The 25,245-nt window shown below is 45.1% G+C and overlaps 1 protein-coding gene across 1 annotated transcript in view; it reads right to left on the bottom strand.

Annotated features, from left to right (window-relative positions):
* Nucleotides 1-25,245, bottom strand: part of CPT1B (carnitine palmitoyltransferase 1B) — a gene marked incomplete at its 3' end in the record, with an annotated part of 634,626 nt that overhangs the window by 72,287 nt on the left and 537,094 nt on the right. Inside the window, 1 exon segment of the mRNA XM_053716281.1 lies at nt 1,865-1,978. Coding sequence (XP_053572256.1) covers nt 1,865-1,978 — 114 coding nt within the window.

The following is a 25,245-nucleotide window of genomic DNA, read 5'->3' as shown; positions in this document are numbered from 1 at the left end:
AGTGGGAACTGGAGCAGGACTACCGAGATCTCTTCCACTCCATTGGGAAGGCTCAGCAGGACAGCAAGGTGAAAGACCCAGATCCAGACCCATTCAGCTGGGAAGATATTGTGGAGATTTACTGGGAAGGACCCCAGGTGTCCAGTAGAGATGGGACCGAGGTCTCTCCACCGGTCCTGCAGGGAATTGGGAGCCCAGACTCCATTCCCCAGCGGCAGGCTGAGTTACAGGGGGCAGAGACAGTTGGTTCTGCCCCGCATCAGCAGAGTGAGATGCAGTGGATTGGGAGCCCAGCCTCCATTCCCCAGCGGCTGGAAGTATGTATGGGAGAGGAGCTTGTTACCCCCTCTCCCCAGCGGCAGCTTAATGCACCGGGGGGAGACAGTAAGCCCCACAAACGTGCAGATGTGACCGTGGTCTCTGCACTTACAGCACAGGGGGTAGGGACAGTTGGTCCTGTCCCCCAGCAACAGGGCTGTTTAGCAAAAGGGGAGACGATTGGTTTCCCCCTCCAGCAGCACAGCTATGTATCCAAAGGGGAGACAGTCGGTCCCCCTCTCCAGCAACCAGGCTCCCACCAGGCTACTTCCATGGTAGAGCTGGCACCTGGGCAAAGTACAGCTGGTCTCTGCCCACCTCGCAACCCACCAATTCAGCGTACCAGTCCCTCACACAGCTGTGGTGAGGCACCTGGACATGGACAAGTTTTCCCCATACTCAGGTGTAGTAACCATTTATTGTGGGTGGGCTGTACTACTAATTGTGTTTTATGGGTGGGTTGCTGGACTAACCAGGGCACTGACCGGCAGGAGGTCAGATACCCTGTTAGTCTGTTTGGAAAAGGGGAGAGATGTGACGAGACCAATCTCGCCACTGTGCATTGGAGTTCCTGTTATGGAACATTCTTTGGGCTGGAGGTACATGGGCTTAAGGATACCCAGAGACTGCATGGAAATATGGAATTTTATATGCTGGACACCCCATGTACTTTCATAACTCTGTCTTATGTCTATGTCACCCTGTATCCATAAACACAGGATGGGTACAGGGTGTGAGTGCACCTTGTGGGAGCAATTGTGACTCTATAAGCCAAGTGAGCATAAAAGACTTAATAGCTAATAAGGGCTGTTCTTATATTCTGTAATAAGATGTATTTTATTTACGTTGCAGATCTGATTGTGTCTCAGGAGTCTGTCTGTGTAAACTGATTGTGTCCCTGTGTGATTATGTTAACTAGACTGCCCAACATCAGATTGTCTGAGTAAACGTTCTTCCCCTGTTAATTAATTTAATATATTAATCTGTTTTACCTGTGAATAGACAATTGTTAGAGGTTTGATGCATTGTTCATATGTTTGCTTTACTGTTAAACCAATGCCCTCTGTAACCTGAAGCCAGGGTGTATAAATATGTGTGCTGCTTTTAAATAAACTATTCATTTTGCTGATATCTGCTGGACCCTCACCATGGAGCTTTGACTCATGCTTGGGGGGAGGGAGAGGGGAAATTTACTGTATGCTGCCTGTGCCTCTGCCCTTTTATGCCAGGGTTATACCGTTACAGGGGTCACTTAAGGGAAAGAAGAGGAGGCACCTGGAGATGGGGTCAGTTAAGGGAAAGAAAGGAGGCACCAGAAGAGGGGTCACTTAAGGGAAAGAAGAGGAGGCACCTGGAGATGGGGTCAGTTAAGGGAAAGAAAGGAGGCACCACAAGAGGGGTCACTTAAGGAAAGAAGAGGCAGGTTGAAATGTAACTCACTTTGGGAAACACACCTGAGTAGCGCTGAGTCTATAAGTTAATGGCATTCAGAGTTTTCTCTCACAGCACTAAATTGAAAGTCTCTGGTTTACCATAAAACACTCACCGGACCGAAGCCACCTCCTGCAGACACATATTCTGGGTACTTCTCCAAATCAAATAACTTCTGTTGCTGCTGCGGCGTTTGGGAAGTGGAAAGTCGCCAGGGCTCTGACAGAACCTACAGTATAGAGAGAATACAGAAGTTAATTACAATATACACATAGCAAGACATATACAAAGAAACACAGTAATGACATGCATACCCACAATAGGTCATGCACTCAGTGACACACACACACAGTGATACACAAACTCAGTGACACACACACACAGTGATACACAAACTTAGTGACACATACACACATATAGTGATACACACACCGACACACACAATTATACACACACACACACAATGATACACACACACAGTTATATACACACACACACACACACAATGATACACACACACAGTTATATACACACACACAGTTATATACACACACACACACAGTGATACACAAACTCAGTGACACACACACACAGTGATACACAAACTCAGTGACATACACACAGTGATACACAAACTCAGTGACACACACACACACAGTGATACACAAACTCAGTGACACATACACAGTGATACACAAACTCAGTGACACACACACAGTGATACACAAACTCAGTGACACACACAGTGATACACAAACTCAGTGACACACACACACAGTGATACACAAACTCAGTGACACACACAGTGATGCACAAACTCAGTGACACACACACACAGTGATACACAAACTCAGTGACACATACACGCAGTTATACACCCTAAGTGACACATACACACATATAGTGATACACACACCGACACACACACACACAATTATACACACACTGACACATACACAGTGATACACACACTGACACATACACACAGTGATACACACACTGACACATACACAGTGATACACACACCGACCCACACACACACACACAGTTATATACACACACAATGATACACACACACCGTTATATACACACACACACACTAAGTAAAACATACATACAGTTATACACACACAGTCACACACAGTGATACACACACACACACATATACAGTGATACACACACCGACACACACACACAATTATACACACACACAATGATACACACACACCGTTATATACACACACACACACACTAAGTAAAACATACATACAGTTATACACACACAGTCACACACAGTGATACACACACACACATATACAGTGATACACACACCGACACACACACACGCACAATGATACACACACACACACAGTGATATACACACACACACAGTGATATACACACACAGTCTCACACACACACACACACAGTGATACACACACTAAGTGACACACACACATATACAATGATACACACACAGTGATACACACACTTGCACATACACACAGTGATACACACACTGACACATACACAGTGATACACACACTGACACATACACACAGTGATACAAACACTGACACATACACAGCGATACACACACAATTATACACACACACAGTTATATACACACACACACAATGATACACACACACCGTTATATACACACACACACTAAGTGACACATACATACAGTTATACACACACAGTCACACACACACAGTGATACACACACTAAGTGACACATACACATATACAATGATACACACACAGTCACACACGCACACAGTGATACACAAACTCAGTGACACATACATGCAGTTATACACCCTAAGTGACACATACAGTGATACAAACACCGACACACACACACGCACAATGATACACACACAGTGATATACACACACACAGACTAAGTGAAACATACATACAGTTATACACACACAGTCACACACAGTGATACACACACACACATATACAGTGATACACACACCGACACACACACAATGATACACACACACACAGTGATATACACACACACACACAGTGATATACACACACTGTCTCTCACACACACACACACACACACACACACAGTGATACACACACTAAGTGACACATACACATATACAATGATACACACACAGTCTCACACACACAGTGATATACACACACAGTCTCACACACACACAAACAGTGATACACACACTAAGTGACACATACACATATACAATGATACACACACAGTGATACACACACTGACACATACACAGTGATACACACACTGACACATACACACATTGATACACACACTGACACATACACAGTGATACACACACTGACACATACACACAGTGATACACACACTGACACATACACAGTGATACACACACTGACACATACACACAGTGATACACACACTGACACATACACAGTGATACACACACCGACCCACACACACACACACAGTTATATACACACACAATGATACACACACACCGTTATATACACACACACTAAGTAAAACATACATACAGTTATACACACACAGTCACACACAGTGATACACACACACACATATACAGTGATACACACACCGACACACACACACAATTATACACACACACAATGATACACACACACCGTTATATACACACACACACACACTAAGTAAAACATACATACAGTTATACACACACAGTCACACACAGTGATACACACACACACATATACAGTGATACACACACCGACACACACACACGCACAATGATACACACACACACACACACAGTGATATACACACACACAGTGATATACACACACACAGTGATATACACACACAGTCTCACACACACACACACACACACACACAGTGATACACACACTAAGTGACACACACACATATACAATGATACACACACAGTGATACACACACTTGCACATACACACAGTGATACACACACTGACACATACACAGTGATACACACACTGACACATACACACAGTGATACAAACACTGACACATACACAGCGATACACACACAATTATACACACACACAGTTATATACACACACACACACACACACACACACAATGATACACACACACCGTTATATACACACACACACTAAGTGACACATACATACAGTTATACACACACAGTCACACACACACACACACAGTGATACACACACTAAGTGACACATACACATATACAATGATACACACACAGTCACACACGCACACAGTGATACACAAACTCAGTGACACATACATGCAGTTATACACCCTAAGTGACACATACAGTGATACAAACACCGACACACACACACGCACAATGATACACACACAGTGATATACACACACACAGACTAAGTGAAACATACATACAGTTATACACACACAGTCACACACAGTGATACACACACACACATATACAGTGATACACACACCGACACACACACAATGATACACACACACAGTGATATACACACACACACACAGTGATATACACACACTGTCTCACACACACACACACACACACACACAGTGATACACACACTAAGTGACACATACACATATACAATGATACACACACAGTCTCACACACACAGTGATATACACACACAGTCTCACACACACACAAACAGTGATACACACACTAAGTGACACATACACATATACAATGATACACACACAGTGATACACACACTGACACATACACAGTGATACACACACTGACACATACACACAGTGATACACACACTGACACATACACAGTGATACACACACTGACACATACACACAGTGATACACACACTGACACATACACACAGTGATACACACACTGACACATACACACAGTGATACACACACTGACACATACACAGTGATACACACACTGACACATACACAGTGATACCCACACTGACACATACACACAGTGATACACACACTGACACATACACAGTGATACACACACTGACACATACACACAGTGATACACACACTGACACATACACACAGTGATACACACACTGACACATACACACAGTGATACACACACTGACACATACACAGTGTGACAGACCCTTCTGTCAGGACTGAAGGAGTTAACTGTGTTCAGCTTTAAGAAGCTAATTTCTAACGACAAGGTTACTAGCCTCAGCTATTGTGTACTGTCATTAAAGTTAGTGATAAACATTCCATTGTTCAATCACATCTAGAGAGCAGACGCCCCAGTGATAAGAAAAGCCAAGTGTGTGTCTTGTGTTTAAGTTGTTATCAGGTTGAGCAAGGTATTCTATTGTATCATGTCAAAGGGCGTGTTCCCTCCATCTAATGTACAACATTCTTTCAACCCCCCATCTGTGGTCTGACCTGCATAAATACTGGGCATATGGCCCTTAATAAAGTTCACTTTTGTTTTACCGTGAATGTGGAGCCTGGTCTCATGTTTCAGGGGAAATACTGGCTGGGTTGTGAGTTCCTGATCCCATATTCAGGACATTGTTCATCTGGTATTAACCCTTGGTACCCTGTTGGTACCGTAACAATTGGTGGCAAGCGACGGAATGAACCTTATCGCCCAGAAGAGCAACTACACAAGCCAGTAACCTCAGGAAGAGGGGGATTATTACAATACTGACTAAGATGGAAAGAGTACCAGGGACAGAAGGAACCAATGGGCCCAGCATATCAGACAGAACCCCTGAAGAAGCAAGCTTTGATCGGGCGGTTAAAATAAGACTGGCATATTATGGCCCCAACCCATCTGCGGAAATTATCGACCGGGTCATAGCAGCTGTGGAGGCCAACCTACTTCGCCAAAGCGGCGCTGCAGCAGCCCAAGTCACAGCAACCCCAGTGGAAAAGAGAAAAGTAAATTTTGCAGCTTTTAAAAACTTCCTGGAAACAGAAGGAGAGATTGATGGGTACCTTGCGGATTTTGAGAGGACTGGGTCACGATATTATCCGGAAAATTATCCGGCCGGGCCAGTGAGGCTTTTCGGGCCATTCCAGATGAGGAAGTCGGGGATTATAATACTGTGAAAGAGGCTCTGCTCTCCAGGTATGCGGTTACACCGGAGGCATACCGGAGGCGGTTCAGAGACACTGTTAAATTAGCTGGTGATTCCTACGTTGAGTGGGCATGTAAGGTGCACCGCACAGCAGCTCACTGGATAGCGGGGTGCCAAGCCGTATCTGGGGAAGAGGTGCTGCAGCTATTCCTGTTGGAACATTGCTTTGACAAGTTATCAGCAGGAGTTCGAGAGTGGGTTCGGGACCGTAAACCCTCCACCCTGCATGAAGCTGCTCGCTTGACAGATGAGTATACGGATGCCCGCAAACTGGACACTGCTACCACTAAACCCCCTGCCAGAGTGGAGTACCGACCCCCAGTCACCCCAGCAGCTGCCCGTTACCAACCCCCGGCGCCCCGCTATACCACACGGCCTCCGGCCACGAACTACCCTCAGAGAGCCCGGTTCAATTTGCGGGGCTACTCACAACCTATTCGGTGCTTTGGATGTAAGCAACTAGGGCACAAAAGACCAGAGTGTCCCCTAAACGCAGCGAACCAAGCACAGTCCTGGAGAAGACCCACCGGCAGAATCCCACGTAACCCTCAGCCTGCGGCCCGCTACGTAGAGGCGCAAGAATGCTGGTGCAGCCTACATGCAGCAGACCCCGTGCAAGCTGCCCACCCGAATAACCGGCAACTGGTTAAAGTGAATGGGAAGGAGGTCAGTGGTCTACGGGATACTGGTGCTACCATGACCTTGCTTCAAAAGAACTTGGTGTCTGAGAAACAGCACACTGGAGACACTGTGGCTGTGAGGGTAGCAGGGGGCACTGTTTTCCGCCTACCTGTTGCCAGGGTACATTTGGATTGGGGAGTGGGCGCTAGACCTGTGAATGTGGGGGTCAAGAAGGACTTACCTGCTGATGTTCTCCTTGGAAATAACTTGGCCCCCCTTGTTTCTGCCTATGCTCCCATGGGTTCCGCTGATGTTAACCCTGTGACTATCCGTGCCCAGATCCATGCAGCAGAGACTGACCCACCTGCTGCTAAGCCCCAGGACGCTGAGCTCAGTAAATCTCTATCCGCTATTGATACGTGGAAGTCCCGTTACAATGCACTGATGAAGGAGAAGAGTCACGTAGAGGATAAAATGGTCACGTTAAATAATCACGTAACAGTGCTAGCGGGAGAGAAGAGGAGTGCAGAGGAAAAAGCACGTTTAGAACAGGAATCTCTGCTAGACAGGCTGCACCGACAGACTGCAGAAAACACCAGCTTGAGAGTGGAACATGAAACATTAAAGACAAACTTAGTGACACTGGAGGAAAAGCTGACGCTGGCTCATAGTGAGGTGCAGCAACTCAAGGGCACCCTATGTCAGTATGAAGGGATTGTGGATACCTATAAAGAGCAGGTACAAAAAACTCGTAAAGAAGCCGATGATATTTTGAAGGACTGTTTAGCCCTAGTCGGGGCACTGAAGAGGTTGAACCCTTATTTATACGGACAGGGATTCTCTCACATAACGGGAATACAGATGGATTGCCCCGGCAAACTGACATGCCTACCACCTCCTAGTCCGGTCATCCCCAGGTTGACCCGCCAAAGGGTCAAGCCGGGTCTGCCGGAGTGTTCCACAAGGGGGGAGCTATGTGACAGACCCTTCTGTCAGGACTGAAGGAGTTAACTGTGTTCAGCTTTAAGAAGCTAATTTCTAACGACAAGGTTACTAGCCTCAGCTATTGTGTACTTTCATTAAAGTTAGTGATAAACATTCCATTGTTCAATCACATCTAGAGAGCAGACGCCCCAGTGATAAGAAAAGCCAAGTGTGTGTCTTGTGTTTAAGTTGTTATCAGGTTGAGCAAGGTATTCTATTGTATCATGTCAAAGGGCGTGTTCCCTCCATCTAATGTACAACATTCTTTCAACCCCCCATCTGTGGTCTGACCTGCATAAATACTGGGCATATGGCCCTTAAAGGGCCATTATACACTAATTTTTTCTTTGCAGAAATGTTTTGTAGATGATCTATTTATATAGCCCATAAAGTTTTTTTTAAAAATAAATGTATAGTTTTGCTTATTTTTAAATAACATTGCTCTGATTTTCAGACTCCTAACCAAGCCCCAAAGTTTTATTTGAATACCGTCAGCTACCTTCTCCAGCTTGCTCCTGTTTGTGTAAAGGGTCTTTTCATATGCAAAAGAAGGGGGAGGGGGGGAGTGTCTTATTTCCCACTTGCAGTGGGCTTTCCAACTGCCTTTTCAACAGAGTTAAACTGAAAGCTTCTAAGTACGTTTTTAAACCATTTTATACTGGATTTTTATATCAGTATCTGTGCATCTTATTCTTTATAGTAGTGTCTATTACATGCAGTTATATGAAAATGAGTGTATACTGTCCCTTTAATAAAGTTCACTTTTGTTTTACCGTGAATGTGGAGCCTGGTCTCATGTTTCAGGGGAAATACTGGCTGGGTTGTGAGTTCCTGATCCCATATTCAGGACATTGTTCATCTGGTGTTAACACTTGGTATCCTGTTGGTACCGTAACACACAGTGATACACACACTGACACATACACAGTGATACACACACTGACACATACACACAGTGATACACACACTGACACATACACAGTGATACACACACTGACACATACACAGTGATACACACACTGACATACACACAGTGATACACACACTGACACATACACAGTGATACACACACTGACACATACACAGTGATACACACACTGACATACACACAGTGATACACACACTGACACATACACAGTGATACACACACTGACACATACACAGTGATACACACACTGACACATACACACAGTGATACACACACTGACACATACACAGTGATACACACACTGACACATACACACAGTGATACACACACTGACACACACACAGTGATACACACACTGACATACACACAGTGATACACACACTGACACATACACAGTGATACACACACTGACACATACACAGTGATACACACACTGACATACACACAGTGATACACACACTGACACATACACAGTGATACACACACTGACACATACACACAGTGATACACACACTGACACAACATACCCCCCAACTGTCCCGATTTTCGCAGGACAGTCCCGATTTTAGGGGTCTATCACCCTGTCCCGGGTTGCTAGCCATCTGTCCCGATTTGCCCCAGGCATTAAAAAAAATTTTTTTTTTTTTTTTTTTAATTTTATTGGGCCCATAATCAGAGGCAGCTGGCTTTGCTCTCACAGTGTTAGATACCTGTTAGATTCCCTGTGGAAAAGGAATGGTGTGTGGGTTAAGCAGGAGTAAGAAGGCTGTATACACTCTGATCACGGGTAATGGTGACCTCTCTAACCTACCTCTGGTAGTGTTGATGTCTAAACCCTGATGATAATAGTAGCATGCCTTCAGTTTTATACAATGAGCAGTGCTAATACCAGGGTAACGAACAGTGGCAGCTGCAGACTGCCAGCTAATGTGCTTGCCAACCCCAGGACCCCATACAATGAATTACAGATACCCATATATGATGTAGTGTGTGTGTCTATCTGTATCCATCCATAGTGTGTATCTGTATGTATAAGTGTATGCTATGTAGTGTGTGTGTATCTGTATGTATAAGTGTGTATCTGTATGTATAAGTGTATGCTATGTAGTGTCTGTGTATCTGCATGTATAAGTGTATGCTGTATGTATAAGTGTATGCTATGTAGTGTGTGTGTATCTGCATGTGTAAGTGTATGCTATGTAGTGTGTGTGTATCTGCATGTGTAAGTGTATGCTATGTAGTGTGTGTGTATCTGCATGTGTAAGTGTATGCTATGTAGTGTGTGTGTATCTGCATGTGTAAGTGTATGCTATGTAGTGTGTGTGCATCTGCATGTATAAGTGTATGCTATGTAGTGTGTGTGTATCTGCATGTGTAAGTGTATGCTATGTAGTGTGTGTGTATCTGCATGTGTAAGTGTATGCTATGTAGTGTGTGTGTATCTGCATGTGTAAGTGTATGCTATGTAGTGTACTACTGTGCATTTTTGCTGACTTTAAAGGCCAGAATCTAGAATATTAATGGTGAATGCAGAGAACAGTTTTAAAGAATTTATTATTAAATGTCCAATTAAGATAAAAATATTTAGCAATGTCTTTGCAAAGGCTAATTAAATACATAGCTCACATAGCCATACCAGTGGTTTGAGATTGTGTTTGATTTGCTGCCTAAGTATATTAAAATATATGACTTTATTTAGAATTTTATTTATATTACTTTGGTCTTATGATTTTTTAAGCCCCGCCCACCACATTAATTTTTTTTGCCGCGGGGGTGTCCCTCTTTTGAATTTTGAAATGTTGGGAGGTATGCATACACAGTGATACACACACTGACACATACACAGTGATACACACACATACAGTAATACACACTCAGTGACACACACACACAGTAATACACACTCAGTGACAGATAAAACATAATTTATGTAAGAACTTACCTAATAAATTCATTTCTTTCATATTGGCAAGAGTCCATGAGCTAGTGACATATGGGATATACAATCCTACGAGGAGGGGGCAAAGTTTCCCAAACCTCAAAATGCCTATAAATACACCCCTCACCACACCCACAAATCAGTTTAATGAATAGCCAAGTAGTGAGGTGATAAAATAAGGAGTAATAAAGCACACAAAAAGAGGAACTGGAAATATAATTTGGCTAGATTTAGAGTTTTGTCGGTAAAGACCCGCGTAGCTAACGCAGCTTTTTTTCCTACCGCTGCTTCCAAACAACGCTGGTATTGAGAGTTGTCTGAGGGGCTGCGTTAGGCTCCAAAAAGGGTGCGTTGAGCCGAATTAACCACTTCAACCCTCAATACCAGCGTTGCTTACGGTAGCGGTAAGCTGGCAAAACGTGCTCGTGCACGATTCCCCCATAGGAAAAAATGGGGCAGTTTGGGCTGAAAAAAAAACTAACACCTGCAAAAAAGCAGCGTTAAGCGCCCAACGCAGCCCCATTGTTTCCTATGGGGAAACACTTTCTAAGTCTGCACCTAACACCCTAACATGAACCCCGAGTCTAAACACCCCTAACCTTACACTAATTAACCCCTAATCTGCCGCCCCCGCTATCGCTGACACCTGCATTATATTATTAACCCCTAATCTGCCGCTCCGGACACCGCCGCAACCTACATTATACCTATGTACCCCTAATCTGCTGCCCCTAACATCGCCGACACCTACATAATATTTCTAACCCCTAATCTGCCCCCCCAACGTCGCCGCTACCTTACCTACACTTATTAACCCCTAATCTGCCGCCCCCGCTATCGCTGACACCTGCATTACACAATTAACTCCTAATCTGCCGCTCCGGACACCGCCGCCACCTACATTATCCCTATGAACCCCTAATCTGCTGCCCCCAACATCGCCGACACCTATATTATATTTATTAACCCCTAATCTGCCGCCCCCAGCGTCGCCGCCACCTAACTTCAAGTATTAACCCCTAATCTGCCGACCGGACCTCGCCGCTACTATAATAAATGTATTAACCCCTAAAGCTAAGTCTAAACCTAAACCTAACACTACACTATCATTAAATTAATTAAATAAATTAGCTACCAATAATTACAATTAAATAATATTAAATAAACTAAACTAAATTAAAAAAAAAATAATAATAAAAGTCCCTACCCTATTCTACATTACAAAGTAATCAGCTATTTTACCAGCCCTTAAAAGGGCTTTTTGTGGGGCATGTCCCAAAGTAATCAGCTCTTTTGCCTGTAAAAAAAAATACAACCCCCCCCAACATTAAAACCCACCACCCACATACCCCTACTCTAACCCACCCAAACCCATCTTAAATAAACCTAACACTACCCCCCTGAAGATCTCCCTACCTTGAGTTGTCTTCACCCAGCCGGGCCGAAGTCTTCATCCGATGGGGCAGAAGAGGACATCCAGACCGGCAGAAGTCTTCATCCTATCCGGGCAGAAGAGGACATCCGGACCGGCAGACATCTTCATCCAAGCGGCATCTTCTATCTTCATCCATCCGGAGCAGAGCCATCTTCTTCCCAGCCGCCGCGGATCCATCCTCTTCAACCGACGCCTACTCGCCGAATGAAGGTTCCTTTAAATGATGTCATCCAAGATGGCGTCCCTCGAATTCCGATTGGCTGATAGGATTCTATCTAGGGGTTAATAAATATAATATAGGGGTCGGCGATGTTAGGGGCAGCAGATTAGGGGTTCATAAGTATAACGTAGGTGGCGGCGATGTCCGGTCGGCAGATTAGGGGTTAAATTTTTTTATTAGAGTGGCAGAGATGTGGGGGGGGCCTCGGTTTAGGGGTACATAGTTAGTTTATAGGTGTTAGTGTACTTTATAGCACAGTAGTTAGGAGCTTTATATTCCGGCGTTAGCCCATAAAGCTCTTAACAACTGACTTTTTTTTTGCGGCTGGAGTCTTGTCGGTAGAGGGTCTACCGCTCACTTCTCCCAAGACTCCAAATACTGGCATTAGGCAGATCCCATTGAAAAGATAGGATACGCCATTGTCGTAAGGGGATCTGCGGTAGCCTGGAATCGCGGTAGGGAAGTGAGCGTTAGACCCTTTCCTGTCTGACTCTAAATACCAGCGGGCGGCCAAAAGCAGCGTTAGGACCCCTTAATGCTGCTTTTGACGGCTAACGCCAAACTCTAAATCTAGCCGATTGTGCTTTTATACAAAAAAATCATAACCACCATAAAAAGGGTGGGCCTCATGGACTCTTGCCAATATGAAAGAAATGAATTTATCAGGTAAGTTCTTACATAAATTATGTTTTATTTCATGTAATTGGCAAGAGTCCATGAGCTAGTGACATATGGGATAGCAATACCCAAGATGTGGAAGTCCACAGAAGAGTCACTAGAGAAGGAGGGATAAAATAAAAACAGCAATTTCCACTGAGAATTTAAAACCACACAATAATTAAGTTTTCCTTGAAAAAACTTAAAGGACCAGTCAACACAGTAGATTTGCATAATCAACAAATGCAAGATAACAAGATAATGCAACAGCACTTAGTCTGAACTTCAAATAAGTAGTAGATTTTTTTTCTAACAATTTTAAAAGTTTTGTCTTTTTCCACTCCCCCTGTACCATGTGACAGCCATCAGCCAATCACAAATGCATAAACGTACCATGTGACAGCCATCGACCATTCACAAATGCATACACACTTATTCTTGCACATGCTCAGTAGGAGCTGGTGACTCAAAAAGTTTAAATATAAAAAGACTGTGCACATTTTGTTAATGGAAGTAAATTGGGAAGTTGTTTAAAATAACTGCTCTATCTGAATAATAAAAACAAAATTAATGCTTACCTGATAAATTTCTTTCTCTTGTGGTGTATCCAGTCCACGGGTTCATCCATTACTTGTGGGATATTCTCCTTCCCAACAGGAAGTTGCAAGAGGACACCCACAGCAGAGCTGTCTATATAGCTCCTCCCCTAACTGCCACCCCCAGTCATTCGACCGAAGACAAGCAAGAAAAAAGGAGAAACTATAGGGTGCAGTGGTGACTGTAGTTTAAAAATAAAAAACACCTGCCTTAAAGTGACAGGGCGGGCCGTGGACTGGATACACCACAAGAGAAATAAATTTATCAGTTAAGCATAAATTTTGTTTTCTCTTGTAAGGTGTATCCAGTCCACGGGTTCATTCATTACTTGTGGGATACCAATACCAAAGCTTTAGGACACGGATGAAGGGAGGGACAAGGCAGGAACTTAAACGGAAGGCACCACTGCCTGTAAGACCTTTCTCCCAAAAATAGCCTCCGAAGAAGCAAAAGTATCGAATTTGTAGAATTTAGAAAAAGTGTGAAGCGAAGACCAAGTCGCCGCCTTACAAATCTGTTCAACAGAGGCCTCATTTTTAAAAGCCCATGTGGAAGCCACCGCTCTAGTGGAATGAGCTGTAATTCTTTCAGGAGGCTGCTGGCCAGCAGTCTCATAAGCTAAGCGGATTATACTTCTTAACCAAAAAAGAAAGAGAAGTTGCCGAAGCCTTTTGGCCTCTCCTCTGTCCAGAGTAGACAACAAACAAAGCAGATGTTTGACGAAAATCCTTAGTAGCTTGTAAATAAAACTTTAAAGCACGAACCACATCAAGATTGTGTAAAAGACGTTCCTTCTTTGAGGAAGGATTAGGACATAATGAAGGAACAACAATCTCCTGATTGATGTTCTTATTAGATACTACCTTAGTAAGAAACCCAGGTTTGGTACGCAAAACTACCTTATCTGCATGCAAAATCAGATAAGGGGAATCACACTGTAAAGCAGACAACTCTGAAACTCTTCCAGCCGAGGAGATAGCTACCAGAAACAGAACTTTCCAAGATAAAAGTTTAATATCTATGGAATGCAAAGGTTCAAACGGAACCCCTTGAAGAACTTTAAGAACTAAATTTAAACTCCATGGCGGAGCAACAGGTTTAAACACAGGCTTAATTCTAACTAAAGCCTGACAAAATGCCTGAACGTCTGGAACCTCAGCCAGACGTTTGTGCAAAAGAATAGACAGAGCAGAAATCTGTCCCTTTAAGGAACTAGCAGACAATCCTTTCTCCAATCCCTCTTGGAGAAAGGATAAGATTCTAGGAATCCTGACTTTACTCCATGAGTAACCCTTGGATTCACACCAATGAAGATATTTACACCATATCTTATGATAGATTTTCCTGGTGACAGGCTTTCGAGCCTGAATTAAGGTATCAATGACCGACTCGGAAAAACCACGCTTTGATAGAATCAAGCGTTCAATCTCCAAGCAGTCAGACGCAGAGAAATTAGATTTGGATGCTTGAAAGGACCTTGAAGTAGAAGGTCCTGCCTCAGCAGCAGAGTCCATGGGAAAAGGATGACATGTCCACCAGATCTGCATACCAAATCCTGCGTGGCCACGCAGGAGCTATCAAAATCACTGAAGCTCTCTCCTGCTTGATCTTGGCAATCAGACAAGGGAGCAGAGGAAACGGTGGAAACACATAAGCCAGGCTGAAAGACCAGGGCGCTGCTAGAGCATCTGTTACGGTTGCCTCCAGGCTGGCTGGAAGTTGGACCGTAGAAAAGGATGCTCCTAGCGCTCACCAAAGGAGCAGCAGCACCGTGGACACTATAACTACTGCGTAGCCACCATCAGTAATGCAGACTATATGAACCACCGCTGCTGGGCTGGTATCTCGCCGTCTGCTCTGCGCCCTGGACCTACGACCAGGCTCCAGTAGGCGAACCTCTTCCTTCTGTAGCAATCCCTGTAGCTAAGGGAGTATGAAAAGCATAGCAATCCCTGTAGTGATTATAAGCTGTATCCTACAAACATGAGTCAAAGCTTCAAGTTAGAGGGTCAACATAGGTCTGATGTGCTGGAGCACACAGCCTCCTTTTTATTGAGGTTACATGCAAACAGGACACTCTCAGGGGGAGGCATAAAATCCCCCATCACACATTTGATATTAGATAGAGAGACACTCCCTTTGACAGGCCACAACATTTACTTCAGCAGACAACATTACACACAATAAAACAATGCAGTCCACCTTATCAATACTAGTCTGATTAGACAATGGGAAAGTTGATCACTAAACCTAATTAGAGCTAATCCCAGCAGACTTGTATGTAGAATAGGTTTCTTGAAGCTGAACAAAATTTAACTCTTAATGGCACACAATGAAACTGAACCAAGTGGGAGAAAGCCAGGGACAAGTCATTTCACAGGTCTGGGGACATAGTCTTAAAGGGGGCATTGTTCACCAGAGTCACAATATGTCCCCAGACGTTTCCCAAAGGGCCACACACACCCCACAAAAGTCAATATACTCTCAGGGGCACAATCTTCCAGGGGCCATAGTCATGAGGAAGGAGGCTGGCAAATAGGCTTCTCCAAAATCCAGGGAAGCAGGGCAACCTTCCATTTAAAGGGCCAGTCACAAATAGCAGTTTGTAACATATCTCCCCTTTTGGAGGGAGACTAACAAGGCACCTGACCTTCTGTCGGTCAGTGCCTAAGTTAGTCTCGCAACCCACCCACAAATAAACACTAGCAGCAAAGTAGCCCCCCCACAACAAGTAGCACTGGCCTGTAGGTTCCAGGTTATAGGATGAAAGTGTAGCATCCTCTGCCTTCCTGGCGCAGCTGTGCAAATAGCTGATGGTACTTGGGGGGCAGAGGCCAGCGGCACTCTGCCCTGGTGCCAGCGCTTCTGCTGGGGTGGGGGGTTTGCAGGCCAGTCCTGTAACAAGGGGGTCTGTAGGGCAGAGGCCAGCAGCGCTCTGTTCTGATGCCAGCTCTTCTGCTGGGGGAATTGGGGCATAGTCCTGCCCGGTGGCAAAGGGAACGTGGGGGTCAGTGGGGGTTAACATCTCCACTGTTAACCCTGGGCCCAAGTTAGGAGTTAGCTGGGGAGGGGGAGATTGGCTTACCTCCTCCTCCTGATACTCCGGCGGCCGTTGGGAAGGGAGGTCGATGCTCTCCTCTTCCTGTGGAACATGCTGCGGCTGGGAAGAGAGACCGGTTGTCTCCTGTCCCTGGAAGGCACACTCCGGCTGGGGAGGGAGGTCGATGCTCTCCCCTCCCTGTAGCTGGGTCTGTCGCTGGGGATCTGGGCCGCCTGCCCAGCATCCCTGTAGGGCCGGTAGAGAGACTGCGGTCCCATCTCCACCTGCCTGCTGGGGGTCCTCCCAGGACCAGTCTATGAGGCCTGCTGCCTCTGGTATCACTGGTTGGGGTTGGGGAAGGAGACCGGTTGTCTCTTCCCTCTGCACAGTATACTGCCGCTGGGGAGGGAGGTCGCTGCTCTCCTCTCCCTGTGGAACATGCTGCGGCTGGGGAGAGAGACCAGGTGTCCATACCCTCAAACTCCACAGTTGGCGCTCAAAGGCTCGTGCCGCTTTGTTCTCCGTATCCAATGCCCGGATGATGCGACTGACTACCTCCTGCGCAGGGTCTGGACCATATCGGACTAGCCGCCTCTTTACCTCTGGAACGAAATCCGCGCCCTCATAGCGATGGATCCGGTTGAGGTGCTCTTCACATGGTTCTGACCAGTATCTTGTCAGCTCCATGCTGCTGTAGGTAGGGACGCTGCGCAGTGGCTAGCGTTGCCCTCAATTACTCTCCTACGATACCAGTGCTGTTGTGGTGCTGCTCCTTGCGCTAGGACGCCAATCCCACCGCTGCCGCCAAATGTTACGGTTGCCTCCAGGCTGGCTGGAAGTTGGACCGTAGAAAAGGATGCTCCTAGCGCTCACCAAAGGAGCAGCAGCACCGTGGACACTATAACTACTGCGTAGCCACCATCAGTAATGCAGACTATATGAACCACCGCTGCTGGGCTGGTATCTCGCCGTCTGCTCTGCGCCCTGGACCTACGACCAGGCTCCAGTAGGCGAACCTCTTCCTTCTGTAGCAATCCCTGTAGCTAAGGGAGTATGAAAAGCATAGCAATCCCTGTAGTGATTATAAGCTGTATCCTACAAACATGAGTCAAAGCTTCAAGTTAGAGGGTCAACATAGGTCTGATGTGCTGGAGCACACAGCCTCCTTTTTATTGAGGTTACATGCAAACAGGACACTCTCAGGGGGAGGCATAAAATCCCCCATCACACATTTGATATTAGATAGAGAGACACTCCCTTTGACAGGCCACAACATTTACTTCAGCAGACAACATTACACACAATAAAACAATGCAGTCCACCTTATCAATACTAGTCTGATTAGACAATGGGAAAGTTGATCACTAAACCTAATTAGAGCTAATCCCAGCAGACTTGTATGTAGAATAGGTTTCTTGAAGCTGAACAAAATTTAACTCTTAATGGCACACAATGAAACTGAACCAAGTGGGAGAAAGCCAGGGACAAGTCATTTCACAGGTCTGGGGACATAGTCTTAAAGGGGGCATTGTTCACCAGAGTCACAATATGTCCCCAGACGTTTCCCAAAGGGCCACACACACCCCACAAAAGTCAATATACTCTCAGGGGCACAATCTTCCAGGGGCCATAGTCATGAGGAAGGAGGCTGGCAAATAGGCTTCTCCAAAATCCAGGGAAGCAGGGCAACCTTCCATTTAAAGGGCCAGTCACAAATAGCAGCGCTGCCTTGGGATCCCTGGACCTGGACCCGTAACGAGGAAACTTGGCATTCTGATGAGACGCCATGAGATCCAGTTCTGGTTTGCCCCATAGTTGAATCAACTGGGCAAATACCTCCGGATGGAGCTCCCACTCCCCCGGATGAAAAGTCTGCCGACTTAGGAAATCTGCCTCTAAGTTCTCTACTCCTGGGATATGGATAGCTGAGAGATGGCAAGAGTGAACCTCTGCCCATAGAATTATCTTTGAAACCTCCAACATCGCCAGGGGGCTCCTTGTACCCCCTGATGGTTGATATAGGCTACAGTCGTGATGTTGTCCGACTGAAATCTGATGAACCTGACCGCAGCTAGCTGACGCCAAGCCTGAAGAGCATTGAATATCGCTCTTAGTTCCAGAATATTTATCGGAAGGAGGGCTTCCTCCTGAATCCACGAACCCTGAGCCTTCAGGGAGTTCCAGACTGCACCCCAGCCCAGAAGGCTGGCATCTGTCGTCACTATAGTCCATTCTGGCCTGTGGAAGCTCATTCCCCTGGACAGATGGACCCAAGATAGCCACCAGAGAAGAGAATCCCTGGTCTCTTGATCCAGATTTAGCAGAGGGGACAAATCTGTGTAATCCCCATTCCACTGATTGAGCATGAAAAGTTGCAGTGGTCTGAGATGTAGGCGGGCAAATGGAACTATGTCCATTGCCACTACCATTAAGCCGATTACTTCCATACACTGAGCCACTGACGGCTGAGAAGTGGAATAAAGAGCACGGCAGGAAGTTAGAAGCTTTGACAACCTGACCTCTGTCAGAAAAATCTTAATTTCTACTGAATCTATCAGAGTTCCTAGGAAGGAAACTCTTGTGAGAGGGGAGAGAGAACTCTTTTCTTTGTTCACCTTCCACCCATGAGACCTCAGGAATGCCAGAACAATGTCTGTATGGGACTTGGCGATTTGAAAATTCGACGCCTGTATCAGAATGTCTTCTAGGTAAGGAGCCACCGCAATGCCTCGTGGCCTTAGAACCGCCAGTAGGGACCCTAGAACCTTCGTAAAGATTCTTAGTGCCGTGGCTAACCCGAAGGGAAGAGCCACAAACTGGTAATGCCTGTCTAGGAAGGCAAACCTGAGAAACCGATGATGATCTCTGTGTATCGGAATGTGGAGATAAGCATCCTTTAAGTCCACGGTAATCATGTATTGACCCTCCTGGATCATAGGTAGGATGGTTCGAATAGTCTCCATCTTGAAGGATGGGACCCTGAGAAATTTGTTTAGGATCTTGAGATCCAAGATTGGTCTGAAAGTTCCCTCTTTTTTGGGAACTATAAACAGATTTGAATAGAATCCTTGCCCCTGTTCCTCCCTTGTAACTGAGTGGATCACTCCCATAACCAGAAGGTCTTGAGCGCAACGTAAGAATGCCTCTCTCTTTATCTGGTTTGCAGATAATTGTGAGAGATGAAATCTCCCCTTTGGAGAGGAGGCTTTGAAATCCAGAAGATATCCCTGGGAAACAATCTCCAGAGCCCAGGGATCCTGGACGTCTCTTGCCCAAGCCTGGGCGAAGAGAGAAAGTCTGCCCCCAACTAGTTCCGGTCCCGGATCGGGGGCTACTCCTTCATGCTGTCTTAGAGGCAGCAGCAGGTTTTTTGGCCTGCTTTCCCTTGTTCCAAGCCTGGTTAGGTCTCCAGACTGGCTTGGACTGAGCAAAATTTCCTTCTTGTTTTGCAGTAGAGGAAGTTGAAGCTGCGCCACTCTTGAAGTTTCAACAGGAACGAAAATTAGTCTGTTAATTTGTTGGACCTATCCTGGGGAAGGGCGTGGCCTTTTCCTCCAGTAATATCAGAAATGATCTCCTTCAGTCCAGGCCCGAATAGGGTCTGCCCTTTGAAGGGGATGTTGAGAAGTTTAGACTTTGAAGTAACGTCAGCTGACCAGGATTTAAGCCATAGCGCCCTACGCGCCTGAATGGCAAAACCTGAATTCTTAGCCGTTAGCTTTGTTAAATGAAAAACGGCATCAGAAATAAATGAATTGGCTAACTTAAGAGCTTTAACCCTGTCTAGGATATCATCCAACGGGGTCTCCACCTGTAGAGCCTCTTCAAGAGACTCGAACCAGAAAGCCGCTGCAGCAGTGACTGGGGCAATGCATGCAAGAGGCTGGAGAATAAAACCTTGTTGTATAAAGATTTTCTTAAGGAAACCCTCTAATTTTTTATCCATTGGATCTAGGAAAGCACAACTGTCCTCGACGGGGAGAGTTATATGCTTAGCTAGGGTAGAGACTGCTCCCTCCACCTTAGGGACCATCTGCCACGAGTCCCGTGTAGCGGCATCTATGGGAAACATCTTTTTAAAAGCAGGAGGGGGAGAGAACGGTACACCTGGTCTATCCCATTCCTTCGTAATAATTTTTGAAAACCTCTTAGGGATTGGAAAAACATCAGTGTAAACAGGCACTGCAAAGTATTTGTCCATTTTACACAATTTCTCTGGGACTACAATGGTGTCACAGTCATCCAGAGTCGCTAAAACCTCCCTGAGCAACAAGCGGAGGTGTTCAAGCTTAAATTTAAATGCTGTCATTTCAGAGTCAGACTGAAGTAACGCCTTCCCTGAATCAGAAATGTCACCCACAGATAGAAGCTCTCCTGCTTAGGCTTCTGTACATTGCGAGGGTATATCAGACATAGCTACTAAAGCGTCAGAAAGCTCTGTATTTGTTCTAGCCCCAGAGCTGTCTCGCTTTCCTTGTAACCCTGGCAGTTTGGACAATACCTCTGTGAGGGTATGATTCATAACTGCCACCATGTCTTGTAAGGTAAACGCATTGGACGCGCCAGGTGTACTTGGCGTCACTTGCGCGGGAGATATAGGTTCTGACACATTGGGAGAGCTAGGTGGTTTAACCTCCCTTTTGTCAGTCTGAGAAACCTCTGGTGATAAATCTTTGAAACCCATAATATGGTCTTTATAACTTATAGAAAGTTCTGTGCATTTGGTACACATTCTAAGAGGGGGTTCCACAATGGCTTCTAAACATAATGAACAAGGAGTTTCCTCTATGTCAGACATGTTTAACAGACTAGTAATGAGACCAGCAAGCTTGGAAAACACTTTAATAAATGTGAAAAAGCAATGAAACAAAAACGGTACTGTGCCTTTAAGAGAAAAAAAACTACCACATAAACAGCAAAACAGTGTTAAAAAGTAGTAAACTCTACGAAATTTTTACAGTGTGTATAAAAGACTAAAGCAGCATTGCACCCACTTGCAAATGAATGATTAACCCCTTAGGTCCCAAACCGGATAAGAAAAACGGTAAATCCGTTAAAAAACAGTCAAACACACTGCCACAGCTCCTACCTGCCCTTAAACACGATTTTTGCAGGAAAAAAAACCCTCTATAGTGGTTCTAGATGCCACAGGACTCCTTTAGGGAAGCTGGATGTCTCAGTCTGAATATCAACTGCGCATAAAGTGCGTGAAAATAGGCCCCTCCCACTATGCACTCAATGTCAGAGGGCCTTAAAAAAGTACTCCTATGAGTAATCTAACAAGCCATGTGGAAAACTAGGCCCCAAATAAAGATTTATCACCCTCTGAGAAAAAACTTTTTTTCTGTAAGTTATGCAAACGTTTTTACACTAAGTAATATGAGAGTTAACATGAATATTACCCTTATCTTGTAAGCATGATCCCAGTCGTTGTTAAATCACTGTATCAGGCTTACCTCAAATATACCAGGCACTGTCAGCATTTTCTAGACCTTATCATCTCTCTAGAAAAAAATATACTGAACATACCTCAAAGCAGGTGATCTGCAAACCGTCCCCCCAACTGAAGTTTTCTTTCCATACTCTTCAGTTATGTGTGAGAACAGCAATGGACCTTAGTTACAAACCGCTAAGATCATCAACCTCCAGGCAGATTCTTCTTCCAATTTCTGCCTGAGAGTAAAACAGTACAACGCCGTTTAAAAATAACAAACTCTTGATTGAAGGTAAAAACTACACTACGTCACCACATATCTCTTTATACTTCCTTTCTTGTCGAGAGTTGCAAGAGAATGACTGGGGGTGGCAGTTAGGGGAGGAGCTATATAGACAGCTCTGCTGTGGGTGTCCTCTTGCAACTTCCTGTTGGGAAGGAGAATATCCCACAAGTAATGGATGAACCCGTGGACTGGATACACCTTTACAAGAGAAAGTTTAATTTTGATTGAGTGTCCCTTTAAATCAAAAGCAGTAGAATCAAACTGAAACAGCTGCCTGAATAACTTTTTTACCAAAGACTGCTTCAGAAGAAGCAAAATACATTAGAATGGTAAAAACAAGAAAAGTAGGCAAAGATGACCAAAATACTGCTTTGCAAATGTGATCATCCGAAGCTTCAATCTGTAAAAGCCCAAGAAATGGCCACTGAATTTAGTAAAATGAGCTGTAAATCTCTGAGGCGTAGCCTGTCCTGCCTCCAAATAAGCCTTGAAAAACAAAAGCTTTAACGAGGGTGCCAAAGAAATGTCAGAGGCTTCCTAACCTTTTCTGAAACCAGAAAAACAACAAAAAGCAGTGGTGACTCTAGGAACAATATACGGGGGGACACATAAGATACCAGACTCAAAACTGGGGGGGCACTAAATATATATATATATATATATATATATATATATATATATATGTTACGGTACCAACAGGATACCAAGGGTTAACACCAGATGAACAATGTCCTGAATATGAGATCAACAACTCACAACCCAGCCAGTTTTTCCCCTCAAACATGAGACCAGGCTCCACATTGCAGGTTTAAAACAGAAATGTCATTTATTAAAGGCTATATGCCTAGTATTTATGCAGGTCTGACCCCAGCTGGGGGGTTGAAAGAATATTGTACATTAGATAGAGAGCAAACGCCCTTTGATATGCCACAATAGAATTATATTACTTAAGCAGATAACAATGCAGTCCATCTTATCAACTAGCAGTCTGACTCTGGAGATGATTAGACAATGGGAATGTTTATCACTAAACTTAATTAGAGCACACAATAGCTGATGCCAGCAACCTTGTATTTAGAAAATAGCTTCTGAAAGCTGAACAAAATTAACTCTTTCAGTTCTGACCGAAGGGTCTGTCACATATACATAGCACACAATACAGCCTTTAGACAACCTTTCTTACATTATAGTCCAGAAGTGGCTAGGTTTGCCACAATGCTCCCCCAGAACCAATCCGGCATACACTGTCTGATCCCAACGGATCGGCTTGGGGATGTCCGGGGAAGTACTCACAGATCACTTTTCAGGTTCAGTTTGTTTGGATAACCCGTCGGCGTTACCGTTTTGTTTCCCTGGGCGTTAATGGATTGTAAAGTTGAAGGGCTGCAGCGCCAAACTTCAGCGCATCCCCGGCCACACGGTTCAGCCACACCAACAGGTTGTGATCTGTGAGTAAGGGAAACGGTTGTCCATACAGGTACGGCTGCAACTTTTTGAGGGCCCACACCACGGCCAGGCATTCTTTTTCGATGGCGGCGTAGCTTACTTCATGGGGCAACAGCTTTCGGCTCAAGTAAGCTACGGGGTGTTCTCCGCCATCTGCTCCAACTTGGCTCAGCACTGCCCCCCTTGTGGAACACTCCGGCAGACCCGGCTTGACCCTTTGGCGGGTCAACCTGGGGATGACCGGACTAGGAGGTGGTAGGCATGTCAGTTTGCCAGGACAATCCATCTGTATTCCTGTTATGAGAGAGAATTCCTGCCCGTATAAATAAGGGTTCAACTTCTTCAGTGCCCAGACCAGGGCTAAATAGTCCTTCACAATCTCATCAGCTTCTTTACGAGTTTTTTGTACCTGCTCTTTATAGGTATCCACAATCCCTTCATACTGACATAGGGTGCCCTTGAGTTGCTGCACCTCACTATGAGCCAGCGTCAGCTTCTCCTCCAGTGTCACTAAGTTTGTCTTTAATGTTTCATGTTCCACTCTCAAGCTGGTGTTTTCTGCAGTCTGTCGGTGCAGCTTGTCTAGCAGAGATTCCTGTTCTAAACGTGCTTTTTCCTCTGCACTCCTCTTTCCTCCTGCTAGCACTGTTACATGATTATTTAACGTGACCATTTCATCCTCTACGTGACTCTTCTCCTTCATCAGCGCATTGTAACGGGACCTCCACGTATCAATGGCAGATAGAGATTTACTGAGCTCAGCGTCCTGGGGCTTAGCAGCAGGTGGGTCAGTCTCTGCTGCACGAATCTGGGCACGGGTAGTCACAGGG

This window comes from Bombina bombina, chromosome 6, assembly GCF_027579735.1.
Source record: "Bombina bombina isolate aBomBom1 chromosome 6, aBomBom1.pri, whole genome shotgun sequence".
NCBI lineage: Eukaryota > Metazoa > Chordata > Amphibia > Anura > Bombinatoridae > Bombina > Bombina bombina.
The sequence above is the reverse complement of the archived record's forward strand: the minus strand, read 5'-3'. Positions and strand labels throughout refer to the sequence as shown.